At 38.0% G+C, this 11,257-nt stretch overlaps 1 protein-coding gene across 1 annotated transcript; it reads left to right on the forward strand.

The window, feature by feature from the left end:
• Nucleotides 1-5,509: 5,509 nt before the first annotated feature.
• LOC115354999 (aldo-keto reductase family 1 member D1-like) lies at nucleotides 5,510-10,720 on the forward strand. Its single transcript, XM_030045611.1, has 8 exons — nucleotides 5,510-5,754; nucleotides 5,901-6,068; nucleotides 6,188-6,304; nucleotides 6,481-6,558; nucleotides 6,911-7,033; nucleotides 9,500-9,609; nucleotides 9,777-10,025; nucleotides 10,113-10,720. The coding sequence occupies exons 1-8, from the start codon at nucleotides 5,662-5,664 to the stop codon at nucleotides 10,153-10,155; spliced, it is 981 nt and encodes a 326-aa protein (XP_029901471.1). The 5' UTR covers nucleotides 5,510-5,661; the 3' UTR covers nucleotides 10,156-10,720.
• Nucleotides 10,721-11,257: the final 537 nt, after the last annotated feature.

Genomic DNA, 11,257 nt, shown 5'->3' on the forward strand with positions numbered 1-11,257 from the left:
TTACCCAGGAAGCATCGCGAGGGTTTTAAAGCTACAGCGTCCGGTTGGGGTCAAACTACCTCGGCGCACAAAATGCACGCCAACAAAACATTGCACATTAACTTTTATTGTGCACTCAATGTTTTCTTTTTTTTTTTCTTTCTTTCTTTTTAGTCCAGTAATTTTAGGCCAAAATTGGGGTCAACCTAGGACAAATTGCAAGAGAAGCAAACTCAACTGATTTTGGATCCTCAGTTTGTCCTGAGTGAGGGAAAAAAGTCCCAAGAAATCCCATTGGTGGAAAGTTTTGAAAATCACCTATTTATGACCACATATTACCAAAAAACACTGTTTTTAACACACAGGGGACAAGACAAGAAAAAAAAAGAAAAAAAAGTCAATTACAAGTTCTTTGAATTATTATATTTACACATGCATATCACACATTATCTGATTTGATATGGGCTAATAAGGAATATCAGGAATAAATGCCAGAACAGATATTTAAACGGTGAATTAAAAGGTTACTATATATACAGTAACCTTTTAATCCACTGTTATGTAGTAACCTTTTAATTCAAGGTTACTATATATATAGTAACCTTTTAATTCACTGTTTAAATGTCTCTTCTGGCATTTATTCCTTATATTCCAATTAGTGCATATCAAATCAGATAATGTGTGATATGCATGTGTAAACAGAATAATTCAAAGAACTTGTAATTGACTTTTTTTCTTGTCTTTGTGTGTGTAATCAACTTGTGAATTTTTATAGTGATATCGGAAAGTAAAATTTTGAACCCCTTTCCCCTGTGTGTTAAAAACAGTGTTTTTTGGTAATTTGTGGTCATAAATATGTGATTTTCAAAACTTTCCACCAATGGGATTTCTTGGGACTTTTTTCCCCTCACTCAGGACATACTGAGGATCCAAAATCAGTTGAGTTTGCTTCTCTTGCAATTTGTCCTAGGTTTTTTCATAAAATGACTGGACTATTTATACATAAACCTTTCATACATTTCCAAACATGGCGTATACATGTTCAACAAACATACCGTGACTGTGCATCAAAGTATAAAAAGAATATCTAATGTATAAATAATGTACTACAATATAATTTATAAAAATGAAGTAAGTAATACAACACCTTTAAAAAAAAAAAAGGATGGACAGGAAAGAGAGAGAGAGAAAAGCAAATACAGAAATCAATAAATCAATAATAAACACACTGCTAAACAACTAGGGGGACTTTGAAATGCCTAAATAATGTAGTAGTTTTTGCCAAGTTATAACTTTTTTTTTTTTTTTTTTTAATGTTAAGACTTCAGTAGTGTTTAAATATATAATGAAACAATAAGCCGTTACACCTTAACCACAGTCAACAAAGTCAAAATGTCCAAGATGTGACTGTTGGCTTTAAAAAAGTGAATCATTGAACAAGCTTAATGCCCTATTTGACATTTTCTTTTAATGTGAATGGACTCGGCTAAATGTCAACTAATCCACCAGCAAGACGGAGAATGACGTTGTGATGTCCATGAGAGGAAAATGTCACTCTCCCTTTTACAGAACGTGCAGGTGTTTTGATGAAATCTGAAAAAGTCTTGGTGGGTTCGACAGGTAATGATTTACACTGCCACTGGTCGCGGTGACCTACGTCTAAAGCAGAGGCATCTTACCTTCACACTCCATCCATCATGGCTGGTAATTCTCTAGTGAGCTACATTATGTATGCAGATGATCTTGTGGAACCTGATATCAAATACAATGCCGGTAAGTAAATGTCTAAAATGCTCTGACTCTAAATAGTCTGATAAATGTGTGTCTGTAGTAAAGTAAGAGATCTTGGACATTTGACGACAGAACAAATGATGATGATGATGGTGATGATAATGATGATGATGATGATGATGATGATGATGATGATGTATGCAACATTGTTAGTACAGTGAGTGTGCAGATGGAGTGAGGCTGTGTCTGGTCAGAGCATATTGTACACCATAGTGCCCTCTTGTGGTCAAACTACAGAAAAGCAAGCTTGCAGAGACTTCAGTTATTAAATGCTGTAGTGCAAATGACCTGGCTGTGGCTGCAGAGTCAATACTTTTCCAACTTTTTTTTTTTTATAAATTTATTTGCCAGCTTGATGACTCTGAAAATCAAATTCTTTTTTAAACCATTTTAAACCCTTTATTTGTTATTTTATGCAATGTGCTGTCTTTTATCTGGCCCCTCAGTATGTAATAAAGTTTGAACTGAATTAAATTATTACCATTATTTTTCTTTTTCTGTGTTAAGCACATCGAGTTTACCTGGCGATGAAATGTGCTATGTAAGTACAGTTTGACTTGACTTGAATTTGTCATTAGAATTGTAAAAAAAATGGATTGTAATTCAGTCACAAATTCTTCTATGAAACAGCTATGGATTCATTTATTTGTCAAAAAAGCATAATGACTTATTGGAATTGACAAGAGTGCATCAACAAGTGCACATCATTATTTACCCATCTCCTCTTGTTGAAACACAGTGACAGAAGAGAGCATGAGCTCTAAACAATACACACCAGGTGCACAATACTGCAATGAAAACAAACTACAGACCAGGTGGAGTGCAAAGGTAAGATGCTTCTGTATACAGGTCACCATGATCAGTGACTAAATATTAACTTTTGCAATGACAAACTCTTTAGTTGTTTGATCCTGTTTCAGTCTTTTGATAGATTAGCTCCCCCCACAGTGAAGAGCTTTCCACTTTTTTGTCTAACTGGCTATCGGGTGAGTAAGATCTGGCTGCTGGTGCTTCCCCAATAAGTAAATAATTTAATGCCCCTCCTGGTGGGTTAGCAGTCCCACTCCACACACACACACACACACACACACACACACACAAACACAAACACAGATCTCATAAAGACTTCAGAGATCTGTGTAGTCCAGTCCAGTCTAGTACCAGCACAGTCAAAATGCCCAAATAACTTGGCTGGCTGGCAAATGCCTGGAGACTTAGAGTTAAATAAAACATGAGTTACTCATTACACATTTCCAAGTCCAGAAACATGTTCACAAAACTCCATACATGATGGAAAATGTGATTATATGTTTGCAAATTGTAGTACACCCATATTCAGATCTCACTACATACAGTAGGCCTTATTTACAGATCAGATGTGAAGTTATAGGGGTATACAGGGGTATGTGGGAATATGGTGTTATTATGGGTGTAGTCCCACCATTCCTTATTGGCAGTGGCCTGGATCAAGCATATCTGACCATCTAACCCTTTCCCCAGAGGTCTGTTAATATGTGGGTGGTACAGTGTTTATTCTTAAATGTGATTTTCAAGGTGAACTGCTAAACTGCCCTTGTTGCACACACACATAGTATTATGCTGGAAACTCATGTACACGCATAATTTTACCATATATCAAACCACCATTTGAAGCAACAGGTCATGATTTTTTGGATCAGAAAAATTCAAACAAAATGATATGTCATCACCTGAACAATATACTGTACCCAATAATACCAATTAGAAACTCCATCATACAACTGTTTTCAGAATCAGACATTAAGGAATGAAGAACTAACTATATGACTTATCCTGTAAGCCCCAAGACAAAAGTCCATTTCAACAATTCTGAATAATGTTTATCCACCCAATGAGCTGCTAAGACCGAGATTTAATGCTGATCACAACAACTGCAGCTTTTGTGATGCTGAAACCACTGATCAGTTGTTGTTGTTCCTTTGTATTAACTCTATTTGACGCTCTGGGAGGATTTTGCTGGACCGGTTGTCTCGCAAATCCTACTTGCTCCTTTCACAAAAGAAAATATTGTTTTTGGAATTAACATGAAGAGCATTAAGAGTTTTCTTTTTTCTTTTCTTTTCTTTTCTTTTAAAGAAAGGACCTTGTGGACAATCATCTCAGTCTCTGCTATGAGACTAATGAAAAGCAAACAAGCTGTGTTTCTTCTCGGAGAAAATACTTAAGGATCCTCTAGAGCAAGTTGTCTTTCTTATTATTCAATATAGCATTTATATTTAATTATATCTAATATCTTGTACCTTAAGACGTGTTAATTGTCATTAGGGCTTCCCTGCCTTAGTGTTGGTAAATGGTTCATCTTTTATACAAACAAACAAATAATTTGCCATAGAGGAAATCCCTATCAAGTGTCATTCCATTTATCTGAAAAACAGAGACGTTTATTTGGCGACTCATGCAGTCAAAAACCACGGTCTTCCCAGAGGAATATACATTAACCACAGTGCATTGCAGTTATCCCTTAACTGGTGTGAGTAAACCAAACACACACACACACACACACGCACACACACACACACACACACACACACACACACACACACACACACACACACACACACACACACACACACACACACACACACACACACACCTCTAACTTGGCCAGAGGTTATCAGCCGATAACAAACGGACTTTAGATCTCAGAAACCGGCCGGGATAATTGGCTGAGGGCTGTGTCGTTTGCGAACGATTCGTGCAAAAGGAATTTTTTTTTTCTTTGCATTAATTAATCCGAAAACAATCCCTTTGTTCCTCACTGTATGCGCTGTTTTTAGTGATAGGCTACTATCTTATTTTTGAGCGCTCGCAAATGTTTTACTGAATATAGGCCTATATCTATTGTCATTAACGTTATTGAAAGGTTTATTGTTGCTGACTATTGTTTGTTTGTTTTTAGCAGTTGCTACTTTTTTTGAAATAGGATGTAATATGTTGTGTTATGATGTAATGTGTGAAGAGTAGTGTCTACCTTGATAGTGACAGCCGCCGCCCACAGGAGTGTTTTATTCTCAGAAAACAAAATAAACAAAAACAACTACAAGATCAACTGGAAATGGCGGCTCCACATGAGCAAATTTGATGTAACTTATAGATTAGCTGTTTTTATTTATTTATTTATTTGTTTGTTTGTTTGTCTATTTATTTGGTCATTGACATATTATCAATTACACTACTAGTTTTGTGAGTCTCACTCGGGCAGACACTCGCTGGACGAAATCTTTCATTTGAACTTTCTTTAAGCAGGCAAGTCATTAAGAACAAATTCTTGATATTAGATGCATAAGCTAACATTTAATGTTACTGCGGTCACTGAGATCGAGTGCATAAAAAGTGCTGCATCTGGACTGTATTTGAAATCCCTACACTTGGATTTCAGTTAAATCCTAAATAGGCTGCTAGATAAAAATCTTTCAGCAAATCTTTTCAATGAACTGATTCTAATGATTCAATACCCTGAAAGGAACTGCTTTATCCATGACAATCTGCCAAAGCAAGACTCGTGACACTTGTGGTTTCACGAGTCTCACTTCACGAGTCTCCCAGTTACCCAAAAATGTTTCATGTGGAGCAGCAATTTCAAGTTCCTGATTTTTTTATTTATTTATTTATTTTTATTTTTTTCATTTGTCATGTGGGAGGCTGGTAGAGAAAGGAAATTGTTTCAGGAAGCGATTCAGCTTAGTTCGTTTACCCGCAAAAGGCGTTCTCTCTGAACAAATCGTTCACTAACAACACACACTAGCACGGGGCTGATGCGCTTGACAGGCACATTTAACCGCGGGCTATTGACCAGGAGCCAGGCAGCTCTAATTTAACTGGCTTGCTCAGAGGAAAGAAAATTTGTTGAGAATGGACCTGACAGCCGAGAGTCACTCCATCCTTTTGAGTGATGGGAACAAAATGCCTTTGATTGGACTGGGAACTTACGGGGATCCCCGCACGGTAAGACACATAATCAAACTTAACCTGTTCAGCACAGGTTTTCACAAGCCTGACTCTATTATTGGATACAAACTGGTTCCTTGGTTGCACTGCATGTTTGTTTTTATGGCTATGGGATAAACTCACTAACAGTATGCTTTTGTTAGACTCCCAAAGGAACTGCATGCGAATCAGTGAAAGTGGCTATTGAAGCTGGATACAGACACATTGATGGAGCTTTGGTCTACTTCAACGAACATGAGGTGGGACAGGCCATACGGGAGAAAATTGCTGATGGAACCGTGAAGAGAGAGGATATCTTCTACTGTGGGAAGGTGTGTGTGTGTGTATGTGTGTGGGTGTGTTGGGGTGACTGGCTCAATTAAAAATTTCAGTTTTGTGGTTGTTGCTGTTTTCATTGCTGAGATGACTATGCCTCTTGTGAAACACACAGCTGTGGAATACATTCCATCGACCTGAACTGGTGCGGCCAACTCTGGAGAGGACCCTCAAGACTTTACAACTTGAGTTTGTGGACCTATACATTGTAGAAATGCCTACAGCCTTCAGGGTATAGTTAGTGTTTAATTAATGTCATGTTGAGATTATGTTTTTCTGCATGTTATTCTGCCTCAATGCAAAAAGTGACATTTTAGCTCAGGTGTTTTTATAAAGTTCAAAGACTATACGCTCTGTTGGAGCAATGTGCTAATTCATTGCAACATTTATTCTTATCATGCTGTGAAGCCAGGGGACACATTCTACCCCAAGGACGAGAATGGGAAGTACATATACGATGAGACAGATCTCTGTGCTACATGGGAGGTGAGACACTTTGCATTAGACTCTTCATTCCAGATGAAAACTGAGATCCACCAGATGTAATATTTGCCTTCCCATTTATGGACAAAGTGCGCCATAACTCACAATAAAAGTTCACACACAGCATTACTTTTTGTTTCCTCAGAAAAAAAAAAAAAATATGCCAGAAGATCAAAAAGCTTTTCCACTGACAGCCAGATTGAGTATTTGCCTGCAGGTCAAAGACAAAGTTATGACACAGGACAAAGTCCATTCAGCGTAGTTGTGTTCAAAGTCTTGAGACTGACTTTTAACAGTATATTGTTTGGTTTGAGTGAGTGCTGCTCTCTTATTGTTTTCTTTCCATCCCGGAAAGGCTTTGGAAGCATGCAAAGATGCTGGGCTGACCAAATCTCTCGGAGTATCCAACTTCAACAAGCGACAACTGGAGCTGATTTTAAACAAACCTGGACTGAAGCATAAACCGGTGTCAAATCAGGTAGAGACTGGTTAATAATAGATCCACATACATCATAGCTACTTGTCAGGCTTTAACTTTACAGCAGAGCAGAAAAGAAAGAGCTGAGTGCAAAACCATGCTCCAAATTGGCAACTAAAGACTGTAATGACACAATGGACAAAATGAGCTTTTATGTAAATTCTGACTATTGACAAGACTGCATTCATCATTTATTAGGAAAGAGATGTTTGTTCAATAAAAGTATACACAGCCTACATTCATTCATTCATTCATTTTCCAAGCTGCTTATCCTTGTAAGGCTTGCGGTGGGTGCGTTAGCCTATCCCAGCACTCATTGGACGGAAGGCACACAGGCTACAGCCATGTATTAATTAAATTCATCGTGGATTACACGTAATGTTTTCAAAACTTATCACCAGTGTGGCTCTCTTTTCAAAGAGCAGGGTGGGAAAATGTCGCAGGCTGGCCGACAGTTCAAAAATATAAGCATTAGAGACATCTGCAGTTATTTGCAATACAAACATCTAAACACAGTTCCCATGAGTGGAGTTAGATGGGTAACACTTCCTTTTACAGTCCCCCGAATATTTGGTACATTGTAATATATTACTGTATAATTACACTGGTAAAAGGAAGGCATATTTGTTTTCATGGTATTACTTGGCACTGAGCGTATAATAGATATGGTATTCCCTTTCCCATGCAATCCAAAGTTATACCATATATTATTAAAGCAGTCATAGCTACATGGTGCTTAGTTGAGTTGATAGATAAAGAGAGGTTTTTCTTAGCATTTCAGCGGTAGTTTCTCTGTATTTACCAACTTATTTATGGTGGTAATTATACAATAATATCTTTACCATATATTTACTGGATAAGTACTTCTTGATTAGGGGACTGTATTATTGCCCACATAAGGAAATACACTGTGTGTCCTCAGGTTGCCAGCTTACATTAAGTCACAAAATACACCACATATAACACAACATGTACACCAATTCACGAAAGGGATAATACAATTCATACAATGTTCAAAGGTGCATCCTGGTCCAGTGTGAACAGGACAAGGGATTTCTTGGCCTGACTCCCATTTAGAGGAGGCTCTTTGTCATTTGCTAGCCATTTTCACAATTTTATTAACATTATTTCATTATTTGCCTTGACGATGATGAGAAAAAACAATGAATGAATGAATGAATGAATGATTTATTTACGTGTCCTGCCACAACTGTGGCCCATCCCACAAAGGAATTATAAGACACCAAATAAAAATATATCAACATCCATAACAAAACAAAAAAACACTGCTTGCCACAACAAAACAAAGGGAGCAAACAGGCAATAATACAACAAACTCCAGGCACTCAATGGTACATTGCCATCTTCCTCTTATACCAGGCCTTCTCAATGAAATCCGCGACTGCATGTGTTTTATATTTAAATAGCCATGTTAACATCTCTTTGTCCTGCATTAGGTGGCTTGTTTATCATGGTAAAACAGGCAGTAAAAAAGAAAGTGCATTTCATTTTCTATTTCTCCAAGGTCACACATATCACAGAGCCTATCCTCCTCCCTGGTTCCCACCCAACGGCCCGTTTCAATATGTAGAGGGAGGATACCTGATGGTATTTGGGCACACAAAGACCTCTTTTTCTTTGTGAGATAATGCTTTACATAATTTTCAGTTCCAAATTGTGTTTTTACTTCCCTAAATGTGCGTAGTTTAGGCTTGCTTACTAGTCCACAAAGCCAATTCTCACTGTTAATGAGAGATAACCTTTCTTTAACCATGTTGAGATCAACCTTCATCATATTATCCAGTACATCCTCACAACCTAGTCTATTGCACAACTCACGGAGCTCTCTTGTCCATACCCCATTTTTATCGATATCCCAATAAAACACCCTTTTTGTTAGTCTACTGTCTTCCATTCCTAACAGCCTGTTCCATAGCCTCATCATACAGATATTCCGGCGACCCTCACACGACTCCCACCCCATATCTCCAATAATGGCTAGGGTTGGGCCGAACTTGTGTACCCCCAAAAAATAGCGCATAGCTCTGTTGTGGATGGTTTCTAAGGCTGGGAAATTCTTGAAACCCCAGACCCCTGCCACATAATCCAGTACCGGGCACACACATGCATGGTAGAGTTTGGTGTATGTGGAGAAACCCATATTTCTCAGCATCTTGGTTTTACCAATGACCCCACCAAGAGCCCTACTGGCTGACTCGGAGAGAACTGTTGCGCCTTTTATAAAGTTCATATGTTCGTCAAGGAATAGACCTAGATATTTATAGTATTTTGTGTAATTCAGCTTTTTCCTCATAAAACATGTAACAAAACAATAAGTTAAAACACTCCCTACAAATGAGTGATATAAAAAATGTCATGGACAATAATAGTTTAATTTGCCTCCACAAAAGTCGGTTAAATTGCTGTAAAAATGCCAATATGTTTGTGTTTTCTTTTTCATCACAGGTTGAATGTCATCCCTATTTCACACAGCCAAAGCTGCTCGAGTACTGTCGGCAGAATGACATTGTTATTGTGGGATACAGCCCCATAGGGACCTCTAGAGATGCTTCCTGGTACGCTGTAGCAATACATATTCATAATGTTCATTTCATGTATCACTGATGTAAGAGATTGTTAACATAATGCTCTCAGCAGCAGCGGAATATTTTACATGAGAGAGAAAAGGTGAGAAAAAGTAAGTTTCTGTGTTATAGCAAAGCTTTTTCTTTCATGTCAACAGGGTGAACCTGACATGCCCCCCGCTGCTGGAGGATGAGCTCCTGGCATCCATCGCCAAGAAGTACAACAAGAGCACAGCCCAGGTGGCTCTGCGGTTCAATGTGCAGAGAGGGGTGGTGGTCATACCGAAGAGCTTCAGCCCCCATCGCATCAAGGAGAATTTCCAGATATTCGACTTCTCGCTCTCCGAGGCTGAGATGAAAGCAATCGAGGGGCTGAACAAGAACATTCGCTTTGTGGAGCTTCTTATGTGAGTATGCTGCACACTCAGTACTGCTCACGCCAATGCACCAATAATGAGATTTTCCCTGTAATAAACAGTGTATTGCCTCAACAGGTGGGCTGATCATCCAGAGTATCCCTTTCATGATGACTACTAGAGTCCTCTGACATCAACTCATCACTTTTGCACAAGCAGAAATAACTAACAATGGTTAGTCTTGGCACTACAAGTAAACATCTCTTTTGTCAAAACTGTTTTTTTTGTTTTTTTTTTTTAAATATATGTCTTAATCAGTGATTTTACTTTCAAGGTTTGACTTAGGTGCTGTACTTTGCTATATACTGCAAATCATATCTGCTACATCTCTTTTAAGAATAATGTTCCCTCCAATAAAAAAATGTGTATTGGCTGAGCTAATTCTCTCTGCTTAAGTGAAATTTCAACAATACAACAGTTCTACTGGTGTAATGTGTCATGGTGCTTTTTCCACTACTGCACACTTGTTGTAATGCCTGTGCAACTTTTTATGCAGTAACTTTAACATCCAGCAGAGGTCGCGCTCCATCTAGCCTACATCATAGACAGCGAATGCTCTCCGTATCACTTTTATGATGCGTTTCATCAAATATTTTGCGATACAATGTATAATACAACTTCAAGCATTTTATTTCTCAAAAAATTGGATTATTACAATAAAATTGTGGAATGTCACACCAGAGTATGATCTACTTTGTGAAAAATAAGACAGTGATTCATATGTATTTCTTTTTATTATTATTATGAAAACCAGCCTACGTGATTGATTAAAATTGCACAAAATGGGAAATGACGTCTTAATATTCACTTATTACTAAAGCAACCTCGATCGTGTGTGGCGATCATTTTCAGACAAGGGCACTAGTTGGCTCTAGTTTTCGTCTGAGATGGAAATGGAGGATGGGTACAATGTTATTGTGTGGTTGTAATAAGGTCCTGGGAACATTAGCTACAATTAGCTTTTTAATTATTGTAAAAGGGCTGCTCGTGAATAAGTTTTTTACTAATCTGAGCAGTAACCTTCGGATCACAGCAGGCTCTGCAGAGGACAAAGAGTTTTCTTTTCTTTTTTTTTTTTTTTTTTTTAGACGGACAAGCTCGATGCCTGCAACAAACCCACGGCGGGCTAATGCTGCCTTCAAGTGCCGTGGGAAATACATTACTTCCGACTTAAACGCACAATAATGAGTCGTCATAGTGACACATAGTACTGTTTAAGTCGC

The sequence above is a fragment of the Myripristis murdjan genome, chromosome 23, assembly GCF_902150065.1.
Source record: "Myripristis murdjan chromosome 23, fMyrMur1.1, whole genome shotgun sequence".
In the NCBI taxonomy this organism is placed as follows: Eukaryota; Metazoa; Chordata; class Actinopteri; order Holocentriformes; family Holocentridae; genus Myripristis; species Myripristis murdjan.

Bases quoted from the DNA above. Each gene is read 5' to 3' on its own strand.
- LOC115354999 (XM_030045611.1), top strand. From the start codon at position 5,662: ATGGACCTGACAGCCGAGAGTCACTCCATCCTTTTGAGTGATGGGAAC. The intron at 7,034-9,499 runs GTAGAGACTGGT...TTTTCATCACAG, and splicing joins ATAAACCGGTGTCAAATCAG to GTTGAATGTCATCCCTATTT. The intron at 9,610-9,776 runs GTACGCTGTAGC...TCATGTCAACAG, and splicing joins ACCTCTAGAGATGCTTCCTG to GGTGAACCTGACATGCCCCC.